The sequence below is a fragment of the Siniperca chuatsi genome, linkage group LG15, assembly GCF_020085105.1.
Source record: "Siniperca chuatsi isolate FFG_IHB_CAS linkage group LG15, ASM2008510v1, whole genome shotgun sequence".
Classification (NCBI taxonomy): domain Eukaryota; kingdom Metazoa; phylum Chordata; class Actinopteri; order Centrarchiformes; family Sinipercidae; genus Siniperca; species Siniperca chuatsi.
In genome coordinates, this window is record NC_058056.1 from 1,203,723 (window position 1) to 1,224,198 (window position 20,476).

General features: G+C 41.8%; 1 protein-coding gene across 2 annotated transcripts in view; it reads left to right on the top strand.

Moving 5' to 3' along the window:
- Positions 1-20,476, top strand: part of si:dkey-288a3.2 (protein phosphatase 1 regulatory subunit 37) — a 74,713-nt gene extending 54,237 nt beyond the window's left edge. For both annotated transcript variants that reach the window (XM_044167818.1, XM_044167819.1), the window contains exon 11: positions 18,018-20,476. In XM_044167818.1, the coding sequence (XP_044023753.1) occupies positions 18,018-18,146 (129 nt within the window). In that variant the 3' untranslated portion in view covers positions 18,147-20,476. The remainder of the gene's footprint in view (positions 1-18,017) is intronic.

Here is a 20,476-nt window from a genome sequence, read left to right on the forward strand (position 1 = left end):
ATCATTTATCCGAATTTGGTTACACCCCCCCCAACCCATAAACATAATATACAGACATCTTCCAAACATCTACAGGTTTATCCACATAGAAATTTAAAACATACACTACATGCATGCACAAGTACACCCACAGGAATCTATACATGTGCACACAACGACATACATTTGTAGATTAACGGTGTTGGGGGGGCTATAATCATTGAGAAATACATGAATAAACTCTTACAAAAATGTCCTTATATTTGCCTACATCTACATCGTAGTGTGTAGTGTATAAACTGTTAAGTGCTAAATAGAGGGGGTTAAAATAAAGTGTTACCCAGGCAGAGAGCCTTCATGCTAGGTTTATGCTAATCTTTGAGTTGTTTGGGGCATTTTAATTAGGACCGGTATCATCCAGCAGTGTAATCAAAAGAAATTCATACTAACACATAGGAAAATAAATTGTCTTCTTTGTCACTGTATGTACAAAAAATCACCATGCAACCAAAACCTAAACCTAACCAAAATCTGGGAGGCCGTTTTTATTAGTATTTAACAAAAACAGAAAACTGTCAAATGAACCGTCATTTTTTGCAGAATTAGATTTAAAAATGAATGTTATTGCATTTTTAATAATATATCACATTGTTAGTGTGGTCCGTTTCTCCCATAAAGACTGCTCTGCAAAACCTGACAAGACTTTTTCTTCATTTTTTTGCTTTGCACGTTTTGTTTATTTCATATGTACAAACTGTGCAATTATCTTCTGTGTAAATTAATATTTTATTTAAAGACTTTTACAGCCTGACAGGAGGCAAATTCAGGGAAAAAACAGAATGACAAATCCTGGAATTCATTTGAAATGTATCATATGTGAGTCAGTAAATGTGTCGGTTGCAGTGTTTTCTGTTTTACTGAGCCGGGGAGGAAATTAATAACTTACACACCTCCAAATTTAAAGCACTTGCATTGTTGATCAGCCTCAACAATATGACTTAAAAAAAAAAAAGACACAATACGCCACTCGCATAACACTTGAAACTGGCATCTGAGATGTCATTTACATATATTAGCATATAAAGTAATTGGCACAGATGCCAAGGAAGCAGCCGCAAACAGATTAATTGTCATCGAGCAGTCGTGGTGACATAGTTAAAAATGAGCTCCTTTTAAGGCACCAATTATCAGAGAATTTCCAAAGTAACCTTTTTTCATCAGCGATTCCCTTCCCCGCTGTTGTCGTCTCTAACACACACACACACACACACACACACACACACACACACACACAGTGGAAGACAGACATGTAATATGCATAGTATCAGCATCCTAAATGTATAAATATTGTAAATAGCTGTCTGTCGTCTTTCAAGTTGTGCCTTTGAAATCAGGCCACGCCGCATCCCGCTCTGAAAACGAGCACATGTGCCTTTGTTTAGCCCGAGACGAGAACAAACGGCGAATTCTCACACACACTCATTGTGAGAATCCGTAATGAATTTTCACAGATAGAAATAAGAATGCCTCTGCTGGGGCTTCCATATGCTGTTTCCTTCTCCTTTTCTCTTTTTTTCCGAACACATTTTAATGCTCTGTGAGCCCTGGTTTAGGCACAGGTATTGTTATGCTTTGTGCGTGTGTGTGTGTGTGTGTGTGTAAATGTTAAAATTGATCCACCTCTGAACCTGCACATGTTCACATTCGACAAAGACCATCTTCTTCATCATTTTATCTCTGTGCTGATTTCAAAATAAGACTTCATTCAACATTCACCACATTGAAAACACGCCTCCCCATGCATCAGCTTTCCTCTGACCCCGTTGACCCTTCCGTGTGTGTTACAGTGTGCCGGTCCGTCCTGAGCCAGGCTAACAGATTGGAGCCGTTGCCTCTTTCCTCCCTGCTAATAATAATTGGATAGTGGCTCCATTTGTAAGGTTGTCTTTGGGAATGCAGAGCTAACAAATGAGCTACTTTAAGCCGCCTGGACCTCGGAGAGCTTTAAACGCTCGTTCCCGGCAGCCACCGCGCAGCCATCTTAACTCATGTTGAGACGACAGAGAGACAGAGAGAGGCTGAGGCGCTCCCACGTCAAAACATCAGGCGAGGAGGAAGGGGGCAGAGTTTTCACATCAGAACCTCCCAAATGTCGTCTTGTTGAAATTAGGGTTCAATATCGACCACCGCTGCAGAAAATATGGCCTGGCATACCTGACATGCCAGGATATTCAGGTAAATACATTTTTGTAACAAGCTGATAAAGGTTTTGATCTGAGAGTTTTCAATGTCACTTTAATGGCACGATCCACGATTGAAATGCTAAAAAATGTATGACATTCACTGCACATTAGAAGACTCAACACTTAGCTTTCTTTCACTTAAAGCTGGTCACTATTAATATTCAAATATGTGAAAATGAGGATTGTAGTTGTCTTCTACTGCCATCTTGTTGCCTGTCTTGATCACTCCTCTGCTGTTCCTTTCCTTGTCTTGTTTTTTTGTTACCGGTGTGTCCTTGCTCACTGTGGATTGTAACACACACACACAACCATGTGTTATGCTGTGGAATTTTTTTTGGCAGTGGTGGAAAGTAATTAAGTACATTTACTCAAGTAGTGTATTTAACAGTTTTAAGGTACTTGCACTTTATTTTAGTATTTCCATTTTGTGCCACTTTCAACTTCCACTTCACTACATTTTGGAGGCAAATATTGTACTTTTTACTGCGCTACATTTATTTGACAGCTTCAGTTACTCGTTACTCTAGAGATTCAAATTTTGCATGCACTGTTAAACATATGATTAACTTCTAAAATATGATGGGTTGTTGTAGATCTGTCTACCCAACTATATATATAGTACATTATTATGATAATACTTTTTTTGTATTTTTCACCAAGTACAGAGTTTATTGTTACTTTTACCTAAGTAAAATCACTGTTTATCGGTGGAGGTTATTTATGTTTTGGATGCCGTTAAAGGATCAGTCTGGTGATATTCTATATTTGTCTGCCTGTCAACAAATCCCACGTGCAGAGCCTAACCAACAATGAATGTATCTACTAACAACTATTGTGTGAAAGTCTGATATATCTTCTTCCTCTGAGCCGCAGAGCTCCACTGTTGTCCAGAAACTATTAAAACACATCAGTGAGCCGCACATTCCTTTAAATGGACTGTACTTGAGTAGTCCGACTACTCAAAGTGCTTCACACTACGTATCATATTCACCCCATTCAGACACTGATGGCAGGTGCTCATCAGTGTACGAATGAAAGAAACTGATCAGTCACACACACTCACACCGAAGGCACAATTTGGGGTTCAGTGTCTTGCCCAAGGACACTTTGACATGTGGGCTGGGGGAAGCCTTCCGATTGGTGGACGACCCGCTCTACCACTAAGCCACAGCCACCTGTAAAGTGAAACACACACACTGTAGTTTATTTGGACTCAATCCCACATATACATATAGCGCACCAGATGTGGATTAATCCTCCTGTTTGAGTCTTTTTCGAAAAATGAAACTATATAATTGTGAGCAGTTTTTAAAGATATACGTCTTCAGTGGGAACCAATGGGCTTGAAGCCACAGAGAGTAAGTAAGAGAAATATGGAACACCAGACTTATCCTTTAAAGGTGCAATGTGTAAGAGTATTAGTTTAAAACATTCAAAATGGACTACATTTATCAACAGAATTCAACAGTTTTGACGTTAATGTCAAAGACGTCTAAGTATTGTGTTGCAGAAATATCTACTGACGTTAGCATGCTAACCAGCTAGCCCCGAACCATGTTGTCTGTGTAATACCACTTCGTACTTCAAGAGGTGAAAGTCTGACAGTATAGCTGGCCTCCGTCGGTCTCTGAGGCTGTGTTCAGTTCCGGTCCGGCCATGTTTACTGGGAGGCTGCTGAGCCCGGTTCCATTGCAAGGTCGCCCAGCTCCAGTTCTGGTGCCCATTCTAGCACTACTCCCCACCGGTGGGTCCCCCTCAGCCCAGGCCTGAAAACCTCCTTCTGGCGGCCCAAAGCTCCTGTGCTAAACACCAACACTTCCCAGGTGCTCCGAGCTCCCAGTCCGGGCACAGTCAGCTAATAGGACCACTACTAGCTCCACGGCTAACTGAGCTAACTAGCTAACGGCAGCTACAGTTAGCAGCAGTTAGCAGTTACTCTGGTGATATGCTGCCCCCTATTTGTTTGAAGTATGAATTTGACAGGTGATCAGCATCTTGCAATTCTTACACATTGCACCTTTAAAGCAGTGATGCCCAACTTTTTTTCTAGTGACCATAGAATGAAGCCATAGATAATTCAGCCTCCTCGTCACAGGTACATGTCTATGGTTTGTGACCAGTGTTAGATGCATTTAGTTTTTCCTAATCACCCCGGATCTCGACCCCCAGGTTGGTAATTGCTCCTTTAAAAATAATTGGTGATAATTAATATTGGTACACTGAGAACCAGCACTTTCAGTATTGGCCTTCAAAGATGTCTCTCAGCCCTGGTTGAAATATAATAATAGAAAACACACACACACACACACACATACCAACCAGTCAAATGGAGCCCTTGACACTCACATTAAAATTTTGACAAGGCAGAAAATGGAGAGGAATGTGATTGTGTGTAATTGTGTGGTGACAAAAAAGGAGTTCCCCCTGTCATCAAGTTGGGAAACAAGACTTTGTTTGGATTTCTAGCACTGACAGAAGGTGTGGAAGTGTGTGTGTGTCATTTTGAGGTTGTGCTCTGTATTGATTTTGCAGAAGCAGACGCTGAAATTGTTCACACATACAGAGTGTTTTTGTGCATGCATGCATGAGTACTTTTGCATTTCTACACTTATGTACATGTGTACATTTAAATGTGTGTGTGTGTGTGCGCTCCCATGTGTGTTTGAATCCCTTAATGACTTTCTAATTCAGGGCCAGCAGGAACCTGCCTTTATCTCTATTAGTTTAGTAGCCGGGCAAACAAAGAGAGTCTGTGGCCGTGGCACCGAGCCAGAGGAAGACTCAGCCGTAAAAGCACTTGTCCATCTGCGTCTCTTTCTCCTCCTCCCACACTCGTATTCCTCCTCTCTGGGTGTGAAACACTCTCCGCCTCTCTGTCAGGAAAAAAACAAAACATCTTGATTCCAGGCTGAGCAGACCGCTGTCTCAATATAGAGGTATTGATTGTTCCACTTTCCGATCAAGTGCAAAAAAAATCCGTAGTGTGGATTGGGGGAAGGAGTGGGTGTGTTTGTGAAATCAGTAAATTAGTTTTGCTTTGCTGAAAGTCTGGCACCTCTACTCCATGTAGGGAAAAAAGATATTAAGGCATGACATTCCCATGAGCTGTACAGTGATTTTACACATCAAAATGTACAAGAAGGAATCAGATGCCAAAATATCATTAATAGGGAGGAAGTGGAACATTCGGCACATACACAATGACTAGACCGTGTCAAAGATGCTTCTTGATGCAAAAACTGCAAGAAAGAAACTGGGGGAAAGGGTCAATGCAGAAACAAAGCAGTGACACTGAACGGCCAAATGAGTTCAGTGGAGTTCAGTCTGTCACAATGTCAGATGGAGGTTATAAATGTAATTCCTAATTAAGAATAATGAAAAATTAAAAAAACTCCACTAGAAATATTGGGCACCTTGAAAACAGGTCTTGTTTTGACGCAATAAAAATGTATATTCTCTGTTCAACTCTGGGCCCCTGACGCTTTCACGCCAACACCAGTGGTGCCCTGTAGATATGGCTACACTTAAGCACAGTTTATTACATTTATTACATGAATGTGACGGTTCACTCTTGACTTTGGGAACAGTAGTTTACAAGCATGCAAAAAAGCCAATTAGTGGACCCTGAGTTAAGATTATTTTGTCAGGTATTACATGCTGAGGTTGGAAGTTTATTGACCTTAGAAACAGCAGTTGAGAGAATAGTCTCACCACAAGCTCCATTTAGTAGCTGTTCTGGATCATATCACATGATCTCCAACAGCAGATGTGTGAACCCCCTGATTGTTGTTGTTTTTCAAATCTTCTAGCCATATCTATTTACACAAAAACATTTTTTACTACGGTGGCTTGCTGGTGTGTATGTTAATATTTAAAGGATAAGGTTAGTGATAGTCTTTATTTTCTTTATTGTCAATAAATCCCATGAAAAAAAACAAATCAGTAATGTGTTAGCCCACAGGTTCCCAACCAGCAGATAAATATGAGGCACCACAAGATGATATATATATATATATATATATATATATATATATATATATATATATATATATATATATATATATATATATATATATGTATATGTAGTTTTTTTTTTTTTACTTCTATTTTCTGCTGGATACTTTTACCTCTCTAGGAAAGAAAGGAAAATCACTTTGGTTGAACTGCTCACAACTCATGAGTAAATATTGCTAACTTAGAGTCACAAACAAAAATGGTTGAGAACCATTGCATTAGTCCATCTCTCAGTACATTCTGACTTCCCTTCCCTGTGTGCGGCTCTCAGCTCCGAGCCCATTGGTTCCTACAGAAGACGTAAATCTTTAAAGCAGCTCACAAATATATGGTTGTTTTTTTAAAGGCTCAGTAGTTTCCTCAAACAGCTGCTCGCTGTAGTTTTTATCAAACCAACAGGAGGAAACAGAGCATCTGTTGGGGACTATTTCCAGCGGCGGATGAATCCACATGTGGTGCTGTAGTGAGTGTTTGGGGCAGCAGGACGGTGTGTGTGGGACTGAGTCAGAATAAACTACAGTGTGTGTGTTCATGGTGATGAAGCAACATGTCACCCAGTGCAGCAGAGCAGCTCGCTGATGAGTTTTAATATAACAATGGAGGAAGAAGATCCATCAGCTGTGACTCACACACTTGTTGGTAGATACATTCACTGCTGGTTTGGATCTGCACACAAGATTTATTGACAAGAAAAAATAGAATATCACCAGACTTATTCTGATATAGTGCTATGTCAAAATTACATTTAACATAGGGCATGAAATATAACACATATATGATCATTTTACCACCCAAAATGGCCTCTGACATCTCGTGCTTTACTCTGGTCAGATGTTTCCTTTAGCTAAAGCACCCGGGGCTCTTTCCACAGGGGGGAGGGCAGCTTGTTCCTTTGTGTTCACCTTGTCAGCCTCATTACATGGCATATGCTCCTCACTGCTACTCGCTATATGTTGACTGTGGTTGTTTTGAGCCGTAGCACTGCCAAAATAATCCCATGTGACTGTGGAGACAGGCTGGAGACATACTGACATTTAATACTGCTCTCTCCACTTCATGTGCAATTATACAAATAAGTGCAAAAAGAAAAAGTCCACCAACTGTCCAGGAGGAGAGCCTGGCTGAGTTCTCTTCTCGTCTCCAAGACAAGGAGCAGGGAAAGCTACCCCGCCCTCCTCCTCCACTCTTTTTCCCTTTGAACGATGAGTGAGGTATGAGGTATAACAACCACACACTCCCCACCTCTGCCCCCTCTTCTGTGGAAGCATTCAGGGCTATGGGAGAGGTGGGAGTGGTGGCAGATCTGCTTCTACCAGTTGCCACCGATGCCATAGGAGGCCAGGTTTAATTCAGTTGTTTGTGCATGTATATGTAAGTAGGTGTGTATACGTGTATGAATTGTGTTGTGGAGGCAAAATCTGTTCACACACATTATGGGGACTCACCTCCCTTTTGTGGACAAACAACTGGTCCCCCCAGGTTAGCCATTCACTTGTAGGGCTAAGATAGGGTTAGGGTAAGAGTAGGGTGAGGCATGTAAGGTTTGGGTTAAGGTTGTAGTGACACATCTGTTTTACAGAATGAATACATACATAAAGCAGCGTACTGAAAGAATGAAAGATTCATCGATCAGGTTGAAAAGGTGATTTAAAGACATTCCATCGCCAAGTGCTTGCTCATGGTGGGATCTGTTGGGTCTCTGTAATTAATATTATAAAGAGTGCGGTCTAGACCTGCTCTGTAGGAAATGTGCAGTGAGATAACTTCTGTTATGATTTGGCGCTGTATAAATAAAACTGAATTGAATTGAAAATCAGAAAATGATCATTTCATCTTCATCATTTCTTTTAGAAAGTTTAATATCAAATATAGTCATTAGCTATAGTCATAATATGCTTACCCTTTGTGCATTTTCCTTTCTGATAATTACATGCAGTTATTAGTGAACTGTATAAAATTCTGTGTGCAAAATACACAAATGTCTGCACATAAGTAGCTACTTCTGTTAAAGGTACACTTCCTGATTTTACTTTTGGATTTTGGGAGTGCTGTAACAAAATCAGGCAGAGAACTTTAAGAAGGCCGCGTCAGGCCTGAAGGCCCAAATCTTCAAGTTACATTGAAAATGACAATTGAAGCAGGCCTCTGTAGCTTTTGCTGATGAGCAGCACTGTGGCCACAAGTGGCATTATGGGAAAATGGTTGAGTCATGAAGTCAGTTAACTGACTAAGTAATGTTAGTTACACAGCTGTCTAGAGAAGGATCCCCATGTTTGCCCTTCACATGTTATCACTGGTTTCTTGTGTGTGGACCGTAGATCTACTAAAAGAACTCCATCAAGTGTTCCAAAATGGCGCTCAGTTCATTCCAGCGACAGTTGCTCACCAAACGCGTGTGCCGAGAAAGTTCTTCGGCCTTCTGCATTGTTGGGCCCATAGAGCATGAGCATTAGAGTCCTCCTCTGGCTGGGCTGACTTCCTGCTGGCTCCCCGCACACATGAATTGCATGAAATTATTTGACTGATATGACTCTTTGAAACTTTTTCATTTTTATTGGACTTAATGTATCAGTTTGTGAAACTACAAAGATTCACTTCAGAGTATTTGTGACGCTCCGAAAAATGGATTCATCTTTTTACAGACACTTCTTTTATAGTCATTGTGTAAAGGAAAACCTTTTGGGCCCCAGCAGGTCACATGATCAGCAAATTCAACCTTGGCCACTACACCAAAAGTACCTCACAGCTCAGAGCTGTCCCTGGTCCCTGGGTAGCTGAGTTTGTGTGTTTGAGGTTTTGTGGTCACCCACTGGTGAGAAACAAGCAGTGTTTCTGTGTGTGTGCTGTAGGATGTGAGTGTATAAATCAGCTGTATCCTGGGTTTGTCTTGTATTCTGTGTGTGTTTGTACTGTGTGTTCACAGATACCCAGCAGCATGTGTGTGTGTGTGTGTGTGTGTGTGTGTGTGTGTGTGTGTGTGTGTGTTTATGTGAGGGTGAATGTGTGTTCCTGAGTCTTTTTTGATCCCTTTGGCTCCTGTGTATGGTGTCATTGGCAACCCTCTTTCTCTCTGTCCAGAAGGCAATGGCTGTGAACTCTGACCCCCCCCACTCCCATACCCACACACACACACACACACACACACACACAGACAAACCTCTTCCACCAGCAGAAGGCTGCATTTCTGTTCTCCACACGCCCGCCTCTCACCCATCCAGCACCCCCACATCCTCCTCCTCCACCACCTCACCTACCCCCAGTGTTGGCATAGGCATCTGGGTGTGTGTGTGTGTGTGTGTGTGTGTGTGTGTCAGGCAGGCTGCTGCGTGGTGAGCATGCCCCCTGTCATTCACGCAGAGCAGCCCTATCCAACTGTCACTTCCTGACAGGCCGATAATCAATCTCTTTATTAACTGCTCTGCTGCAGACCGCCGCCACTGAGGGGAGGAGGGTGGGAGGAGGGGGAGGTGAACAGAAAGGAGGGAGGGAGGAGAAAAGAGAAGAGCATGCTGCAGCTTAGAAAGTTAAGTTTATTTTGTGCTAAGGAAAAGGTTAATTTTTAAGGCAGCTGGAGTGTTTTTAAAAGATTTGATTTTGGAAGGCTATATCACACTTAATGACAAAAAAATCTTTGAAAGCGAATTTACTGTAGTCAGTGAGGAATAGTCAGTTATTATTGATGACAGAAAGGGAATATGGGAGTGTTTCCCAACATGGGGGTCGGAACCCCACAGAGGTCACATTATAAATCGGAGGGGTGACGGGTTGATTTTTATTTCTTATTTCTACTTTAGCTTTAGGTTTCTGCTTCTTCTAAAAATAATTTGAGTGGCTCACAAATAGACATTGCCTCATTTTAAAGGGACAGTTCAACCCAAAATCAAAAATCCATATTTTTACTCTTACCTGTAGTGCTGTTTATCAATCTAGATTGTTTTGGTGTGAGTTTCCGAGTCAGGAACTATCGGTAGAAAGAAAATAATAGTCTACACAAGCCAAACAGGTTATGTAACTGGGATATGTAATCAATGTAATTCCAATAAGCTTTTAAAATTGTATATATACAGTATTTTGCCTTTTTTGCTTTTAATTTCATGCCTTTATGTTTTTATAATAATGTTTATATAATAATAAATAACTTTATTCATAGAGCACCTGTCAAAACAAAGTACAAAGTGGGACGGTGTAGTCCCTCATTCGTCCAGGAGGTTTCAGTCGTAGTCATCTGGACACTGTTTTCAGAATCAAGACGTTTCGGCTCCCATCCGGAAGTCATTCTCAATTGTGAAAAAATGGGACGGGAACTGGAAATAATTAACAGCAATGAAGTAGATGCAGCCAGAGAACAATAGGCCTGATTACTGATTACTGGGCCATCTTGAAACTATTAGGTCAGTTTCAGGTGTAACTAGCTATTAACAGATACTCAGGCAGATTCCTTCCTGAGGGCAGGGCTTATGTAACTCAGAGTAGCTTAAATTTCCAGTTCCCGTCCAATTTTTTCACTATTGAGAATGACTTCCGGATGGGAGCCGAAACGTCTTGATTCTGAAAACAGTGTCCAGATGACTACGACTGAAACCTTTTCTACGATAAAGTACAAAGTGCTTCACAACAAGAGAATAAAATAAAATATCACAGTGAATGATGAAATATAAAGAAATAAAATACATAAAATACACAAAAGCAATAAAATAAACAGCCAAAAGGTAAAATCAGGTAAAATCAGGATCTGCTTTCTGATAAAAAAGCCAGGCCATGAAGAGCCTTGAAAATAATCTGTAAGATCTTAAAATCAATCCTAAAACAAACAGGGAGCCGATATAAAGAGGCTAAAACAGATGTGATGTGGTCGTACTTCTTGGTCCTGGTTTAAAGCCGAGCAGCTGAGTTCTGTACAGTCTGCAGTCGTGTCAAAGTTTTTTGATCAAGACAAGTGAACAGGCTGTTACAATAATCAAGGCGTGAGGAGATAAAAGCTTGTACAACAGTTTCTGCATCACTAAGATTTAAAATAGATCAGATTTTTGCAATGTTTCTCAGGTGATAAAAACATGATTGGGCAAGCTTAGTGACATGTTGCTCAAAACATAAATTGTTATCAAACAGGACACCAAGATTTCTTGCAACAGGCTGTGTGACAGGTTACCAGTAGATTAGTATTTGTTTAGTGATGTGTTGGGGCCCAATAACAAGGATTTCAGTTTTATTTGAGTTGAGCTGAAGAAAATTTATCGACATCCAATTTTTTATGTCAGACAGGCAGTCCTGCAGAGAACTCAGCGTACTAAGGTCAGTGGGCTTGACAGGGAGGTACAACTGCGTGTCATCCACATAACAATGAAAAGAAATGCCATGTCTGCAGATTACATCGCCCAAGAGAAGCATGTATAAGGAGAACAGTATTGGTCCCAGAATTGAACCTTGAGGGACACCGTACTTGATATGGGAGAAGGATGACATGAAGTTATTAATGCTGACACAGAATTTCCTATTGGACAGATAAAATGAGAACCAGTCTAGTGCAGTGCCAGATATGCCCACCCAGTGTCTCAGCCTATCTAAAAGAATGCCATGATCAGTTGTGTCAAAGGCACCACTTAAGTCCCGCAGCACAAGAATTGAACACATGCCTGCATCTGCATTCATTAAAAGGTCATTAGTGACTTTGAGAAGGGCTGTTTCAGTGCTGTGGTGTTGACGAAAGCCAGATTGGAACTTTTCAAAGGTATTATTGTTTTCCACAACAGCAAGAAGCTGCTTAGATACAAGTTTTTCGAGAATCTTTGAAATAAAAGGCAGTTTGGAGATTGGGCGATAGTTATCCAGGAGGGTGGGATCAAGCCTAGGTTTTTTTAGGACTGGCTGAACACAAGCTGTTTTAAAGTAATCTGGGACGCAGCCAGTAGACAGCGAGCTGTTAAAAATAATTAGCAAAAGCGCCGCAATACAATCCATAACTTCCAATAAAAACCGAGTTGGGATTTTGTCCAGAGGGCTGGGGGATACTCTCATAAGAGACATGATGTCTGTGAGTTCAGGCGAGTGAGTTACAGCAGAAAAATTGTTCAAAGAATCCCTGAGCGGGTGATCCATATCTAAAAAGCAGTCATAATCTGGAGGGCACAATTCAGCCAGCTGACTGTGATCACCAGGACGTAACCAGGATACTGTTAAGAACATAAAATCTAAATCAGTAGAAGAGATAAAATCATTTAAAATAAACATTTTGTTAGAGAGGGATCTCACATTGAGAAGAGCCATCTTAAAAAGTCTGTGCTGGTTCAGATTTGAGGTTGAGAGTGGAGGTAGGGTTCTGGCCCGGATCTTTATTAAGTTATTTTTATTGCTGTGTCGGCTGTGTCTGTTTCGTATTAAGGACCTATGCAAATTACCACAGGAATTTTAAAAGTAGCACTAGAGGGATCTGGGCTCTAAATAGCAGCACTATGAACAGTCCACAAGGGGGAGTTAGTGACAACAGAGGGTGCGTGGCTGTTTATGGTGGGCAGAGAAGAGAAGAAGAAGAGTGAGGGGAAACAGGTGATGTAAATAGTCAACTACGTGAGGAGGACAGCACAGCGTCCTGCAGGTTAGCCGCCAGCATGCAACAACATGACTTGTTTGGGTGGAGACCATCTCGTGCAAACAAGGAAGAACAATCCCAGAATAAGTTAAAATTGTGAATAAAACCAACATCATGGATGCTACAGACAGACTAGAGCCAGGTATGAAGGCTGAGGATCCTGCTAAAACGGCCAGTTTCACGACCCAGTGTAGGAATTGAACCCGAAATGAAAGCATGCCTTCCGTTGCTGTTGAGCAGGTCAAAGAGGTGGATGAAGTCTACATTGGTCAGCTCCGATTGCTGACGGGCGGTGTCATTGGTGCCGACTATGATTTTCGTGATCGTTGTTGGGAGTGCAGCCAGAAGTCCGTGGTGGTTTTCGAGGATGTTGGGGGTCGTAGTTCCGGGAAAGCAGTGTGTCACCGCATTAACGAAGCAGATATTCCTTACTATGGAATCTCCAACTATCAGCATAGTTGGGGGGGTGAGAGGAGGCAGAGTCGATGATCGTGGAGGCCGCTGAGTTCCATCAGCTGTCCCTGGGATAGTTGTGTCTGGGGACAGCTGCAGAGAGGGGGCCTTCTTAGCAGAGGTGTTCTCTGTCGTCTCAGGACAAATGAGACCTCCAGAGCTTATCCTGATCACGGCCTCATTTCAGTAACTTGCGGCGAGAGGAGGAGGAAGACTTGACCGCTGGAAAAAGGGAGCGTCCCTCCAGTGTAGGAAAGTCCTGCATATCCAGGATGTCAAACCTGTTGGCCAGCAGGAGGTCCTGAGGTGAAGGTAGAGGAAGCAGGCGATTTGAACCATGTCTGTCCTTACAGGCTACAGTCCAGGGCTCCGGTTGACGTGGAGTCGAAATACTGGAGTATATTTGTGACACTGGTTGATGGATTGTTTGTCCAAGCAGCAGCCAACTGCAAAGCTATGGTCCCTCTAATGGCCACTAGATGGTGGCTGTAAGAACTGACTATATTATTTCTATATAAAAACCCAGCTTCTCTCATGAAATACAGTACAAAGTGAGTAATTTAAGGTTAGGTTTGTGCTAGTTTAATTTGTTATACTGTGTGTGCTTGAGAAGTTCTAATCCTGCGTCCTTGTGTTAACTATTCATTTATCTTTTGCTACATGCCAAATATGTCAAAAAACAAACATTTAGAGTATTTCTACATCACCGTACCTCTCTTTTCCTGTAAAATGTCTCATCCATCACAAACTTCAATTCAATTCAATTTTATTTATATAGCACCAATTCATAACAGAAGTTATCTCATTGCACTTTGTCTTGACTGTACTCTTCATAATATTATTTACAGAGATCCAACAAATCCCACCATGAGCAAGCATTTGGCAACAGTGGCAAGGAAAAACTTCCTTTTATCAGGCCGAAACCTTGGACAGAACCAGACTCAATGGTGGGCGGCCATCCGCCGCTGCTGTGTTAGGTTATGAGAGAGAAAGAGAGAGAGAGATAGGTTTGGAGAGAGAGAGAGAGAGAGAGAGAGAGAGAGAGAGAGAGAGAGAGAGAGAGAGAGAAAGACAGAGAGGTTTAGAGAGAGAGAGAGAGAGAGAGGTTTTGGGGGAGGGGTGGTGGGGTTGGGGAGAGGGAGGCACAATGGAAATACCACCTAGAATTTTTTTAAATAACAGTAATGTAATTGTAGTAGTAATATTAATAAATTAATAATAAATAATAGGAATGACAGCTATAGGAAAAAATAATGATAGTATTAGTAACAGAGCCAATAACAACAACTGTAGTAGCAGTTGTCGAGCAGCAACACGGGAGCAGCAGGTGGCCCACAGATCCAGTCTCTGCAGCTCCGGAGGCAGAAATACCTGCTGAAAGTGACAGAAGTATTATGTACTATGGTGCCTTACCATTAAGAGCTTTGTAGGTGAGGAGAAGGATTTTAAATTCTATTCTGGATTTTACAGGGAGCCAGTGCAGAGAAGCTAATATAGTGCAGAGAAGCCGCAGCATTCTGGATCAACTGGAGAGTCTTAAGGGACATATTCGGGGAGCCTGATAATAAGGAATTGCAATAATCCAACCTGGAAGTTACAAATGCATGCACTAGGTTTTCGGCATCATTTTGAGACAGGATGTGCCTGATTTTTGCAATGTTGCGTATCGTCGTAATCGTTGTAGTTGAAGAAGGTCGATAGGAGCAGTCAAAATATATATCAGGTTTTACAGTTGTTTCTAAGCTCATTACTACTGAGGGCTATAGGAATACATGGTTCAATAGAGTTATGACTCTCTGTCAGCCTGGGTACAGTGCTGAAAAGAAACTTGGGGTTGTTTTTATTTTCCTCTATTAATGATGAGCTGCTCTGGCATTACGGAGGGCCTTTCTGTATGTTTTAAGACTGTCTTGCCAGACTAAACGAGATTCTTCCAGGTTGTTGGAACGCCATTTCCTTTCAAGTTTTGGTGAAGTTTGCTTTAATTTGCAGGTTTGGGGGTTATACCACGGAACTAACCTTCTTTGTTTTATTATCTTCTTTTGTAGAGGGGCGATAGAATCGAGTGTCGTTCGCAGTGAACCTGCAGCGCTATCAACAAGATGGTCAATTTGGGAGGGGCTGAAATTAGCATAGGCATCCTGTTATATTGAGACATAGCACTGAATTAAATGCAGATGGGATCGCTTCCTTGAATTTTGCCACAGCAATATCAGATAGACATCTAGAGTAAGAGTTTTTGCCTAATGGCGTGTAGTCCTGCAATAGGAGCTCAAAAGTTATTAAATAATGGCCTGATCATGAAGGATTCTGTGGAACTAGATAGTTTGAACTATTTAATGTTCAATTTCAATGCCATATACCAGAACAAGATCGAGGGTGTGGTTAAAACAGTGAGTGGCTTCATCTACACTCTGACAAAAGCCAATCAAATCTAATAATGAGATAAACGCAGTACTAAGACATCATTTTCAATGTCCTGAATATTGAAATCACCTACAATAATTACTTTATCTGTTTTAAGGACTTAACTTGATAAAAACGCTTGTGGTACACAAATAGAATTGGTTTAGGTCCACTAATAAAATCAAACATGTCATCACTAGTCAGGTTTGGCAGGGGCCCAGAGAAAACTACGGAGTCCTACATTGTCTATGCATATGTACACACCGATTCAACATTAACTTTAGTGACCTCCGATTAGCGTAATCGGGAGTCATTACCGCTGACATGAATAACAATCTTACTGTATTTATGCTTATCCTTAGCCAGCAGTTTTAAATAGGATTCAGCGTCGCCCGCTCTGGCCCCAGGAATACATTTGACTATGGTCGCTGGTGTCGCTAACTTCACGTTTCTCAAAATAGAGCTGCCAGTAATCAGAGTTGGTTTTTCAGCGGGTGTATCGCTGAGTGGGGAGAACTTGTTAGAAATGTGAACAGGTTGGTGGTGAACCGTGGGCTTCTGCTTAGGGCTATGCTTCCTTCGGACAGTCACCCAGCGTCCCTGGTTTCCTGGCTGCTCGGGAGCTGCCAGGAGACAGCTAACAAGAGCTACCTCTGGTCGGTCCGCATCTACTGGGGGCTGGCTAACTACAGCAGCTAATGATTGAGTTCCCATGGTGCAGAACCGTGTTTCCAATTCACTAAGCCTCGCCTCCAATGCTACAAATAAACTACATTTATTACACGTACCATTATCACTAAAGGAGGCAGAGGAATAGCTAAACATTTGACACACTGAACAAGAGAGAGCAGGAGAGGGAGAGGGAGAGAGAAAAGCCATTGCTAGCTGCTAACCTAAAGAACGGTAGCTAGCAAAAATGAATAGCGTGTAAACTGTGGGATTAGCGAGAAAGTCGTTAAAAGAAGGAGAGAGCTATGAGTGCTTGAGCAGAACTAGTGTACGTTTAAATGTATAGCAGATAGTTAGTCACTATAATAAAGAATCAAATAAAACTCATCTTGAACTCGGGGGCGGTTACATAAATGTATCAAATCAAATGTCATTTGGGGTGACTAGCCAACATATAAAAGCACACTTGATCACTCGTGTCCCTTGAACATTTCCACAAGAAATATAAAAATATAACAGGCAGGCTGCCGTGGAATTGATGCACATATATTCTCCCTGGAGAATGAGCCCTTTCCATTTTAGACCACATTTTCTTGGGTTTCCCTAAGTGCCACCTTCAGGACAAAATGGCAGTTTTGCGCAAAAGATGATTTATAATGTGATGAGCTGATTGTTATTTGAGCACATTCATGCTCCCAGTGGGATGAAGCATTTTGATTTTAATGAAGCAATGACCTTTCCTAAGGACAACATTTCGGTCTTATTTTCATATTTTCTGCCATCATTTCAATATTAGTAATAATAACACTGTACTTATCAAATTAATTGCTGAGTTCTGGGAACATGGTGACATCACTAAAAAAGCATTCCACGGCACAAGAAACACGAGTAGTCAGACGATCTGACAGATGTGGGGCATTAGGAATGAAAATGAGCACAACTATTGCTCTTTTTATCCTGTTAAATGTGTCGTAGTGGAAGACAGTGGAAGACAAGACAACCACTGCAGTATCTGGGACGCCTTGCAAAGTCCTAACAAAAAGAGTAGTGCTACAAACATTTTTTGCCTTCTCTTACTGAGTTTGACTTCCATGATGTTGACCAATTGGAGCATAGAGCGCTCCTCCAAGCACAATTTTAAACACAGAAAGGAGAAACAGTAAATATCTTGTTGGTGCTGTCAGGTCGAAAAGTGTAGTTGGGCCCTGACATCTCCTTTCTGATCACCTATGTGCAGGTCGTGAAAGATGGGTAGGGGTCCAACTTGTAGTCTGCCAAGTCACAGCAAGAATTTATGACTCTATGATTGCCCAATCTGACCAAGTGACCATGCAAAAGGCAAAAATATGATGTTGTCTGATCCATAAACAACAGAAATAATTAAAATTGTTGTTCCCTGTACAATTGTTGCATTGTAAAGAAACTTTTGCCTTGTCAAGGGAACCCTTGTGAAAAGAATTACACAAATCAAGGATCAAGGTTTTTTCATTATTCATCACAGAACAAAACAAAGAAAAGGAAGTCCGGTTTCCTGTGAGATGTAGTTATGTGTGTCATTTGTATGTGTGTATATGAATGGTTCCTCCTCACATTTTTTTAGCATTTGCTATGCTATCCTATGCTATATTGAAGATTTTCATGGTTGTGTTTTTGTGTGTGATCAACAGGATGAGTTTCTGATGGAGACTCAGACAAGGCTTCAGTCAGAGATCACTCAGCACTGCCTCGCCAATGCCAGCCGCTCCCACCTGGCCACGGAAACCTCTGAGACGTTACCCGCCGAGGCCGATGAATGAGCTGACAGCGTGACCACAGCCTGAGCTCTGAACACACAGCACACAGAGGAGGGGAAATGGTTAACCTTGTACAGATCACCTCAGAAACCACTCAGGGATTCAGTCACACAGACTCCCAGTGTCCCAAACCTAAAGAGCTGACTAGCAGATATATGCGAATTATAATTCTATCGCAAATAATGATAACTATAAAACTCCAAATCCCGGTAATAAAGGCGGAGCAGAGCTCCCTAATGAAAGGCCGCCTCCCTGCTGCTTCCCACCTAATGTTCCTGCCGAGCTGCTCGCCACTTTCCATAAAGCAATTTTGCAAGCCCACTTCAAACGTGAATCACCTAGAATTGAAGAGAACTGCCCTCCTCACACCCCACCCTTCTGAACTCCCCACCATCACCTCCTCCCCTTTCTAGAACACTCACACTAGAGCTGTGTGTGTGTGTGTGTGTGTGTCTTAGTCGCAAATCCCTGTTTGCTTGTGTTCCATCATCACTTAATGTCCACAGTGATGCATTGCGGGACACTCCTCAGAGGTGTGTGTGGGTGTATTTGTGCATGTGCGTGTGTGTGTATAGGGATGTAGCATCATTACTCTGACATTGGTAGCAGCCATGGACTCAGCCAAGTTCCATCTGCATTAATCAGCTGAGAAGCACAGGCAGGCAGACATTCAACAGCAATACAATGTGAAACAACTGAGCACAGTGCATACAGCTACAGTAAACAGGTGTGGAAGTGTCTGTCAGGAGGTCTGCATGGTTGCACAAACTCCTGTAAAAGCAGAAGAAAAAGCTGGGTTGCCTGCAGGTGCTGGGCCCACACAGGATGCTTTATGGGCTGTTTTCAGTTATTTTCAATGATTTGGTGCTTAATGTTATCCATCTATGCTCCAAGTGGCTGATACCAGGGCAAACTTGTCATCCTGCAAACGCACACGTCAGGTCTCTTTTTTTATTGAACCGCAGGAATCTCATTATCTCCTTGAAGCGATTTCTGGCCATGGTTTCCATGAATAACGTAAAGCCCCATTTTTCCGACCAAAGGCTGTCCAACTCCATGTTTTTTGCTCCCTGTGTTCCACGGATATATAACAGGGCTACGAAGGCTTTCAGTTCAGCCACTGTCAGGTCATGAGCTGTCACCACGGTGCTGATGTGCCTCAGCCACAGTGCAGTCCCTGATGTGTTTCAGCATGCCATCGTCAAACACACACAAGAAGGCTGTGAGCGCCTCTCCAATGTTGCGCTTTGTGTGTGCTGTGGGGCCAGCACAATAGAACAATAGAATAGCGCGAAATTCACTGCTGTCAATATGACCATGTATGGCCGAAATAGGTAAAAATTATCATATTTTCGTTGCCTTTTGTGTAATTTATATAAAACCTATTGTAAATAAAAAATACAAACACTTTTAGGAAAAGTCAGGTACCAGCAAGATTGTATTTTTTTATTCAACAAAGTTATTGCACATATAAATTTCAAAACGGTCAAAATGACCATCGTGGCTGTTCTAGTGTTAAAGTTCATCCCTTCCCACAAGGAAATATCAAGTTAAGCAAAGCAGGGAGTGGGAAGTGACAATAATAATACTGTAACTTTGACCCTAGGGAACAGTAGACTCAAAGCCTACAGGTGGACGCTGGGGTGGAAATTCTATATGAAGCGCAGTAGCAAGTGACAGTTAGATTTCAGGTGAGTGGTATGCCAGCAGATATGCCGCAAAAGAGCGAGCACTGGTGGCTAAAGTACACCACCAAGAGTATTCCATGTGGGTGTGACAGCTCAAGTTGACTTACCTTAACTAGCTCACCAGCTTCACTTCATTATTATCAAAGTACTATTTTTATTATTATTATAGTTGAACAAACTGTATAACAGTTTGGCTCTTGTCTTCCACCAGGCCTACGGTCTGGCAGACAGGCACCGGTGAGCCAGTAGCATGTTGCTGAATCCACATGAAAATGGGAAAATACAAGTGGTCTGATTTAAATTAGTAACCAAGAAACATCTGTCAGCTGTCAAGTATGGTATTAAGGTAATGGGAACAGGAACTTAACGGTTCCAAAAAAATGGAAATTGATGCACACAGTGAATATAAAACAAAAAAGACATTGTTTACACAGTAGGCGTAGCAAGAGCAGCACATTAGCAGAGCAGCAACGGCTTTAGTCTTCTGTGTCTACACAGGATTTGTTCAGGCACAGTATTGAGTGTAGGTCATCCACGTTTTGATCCACGGTGACAAATTTTTATCAAGGATCAGACAGCATCAATCATTAAACAAAATAGGATAAAACTTTTTTTAATGAAAGACCATAATACGTGCAGTAGAGG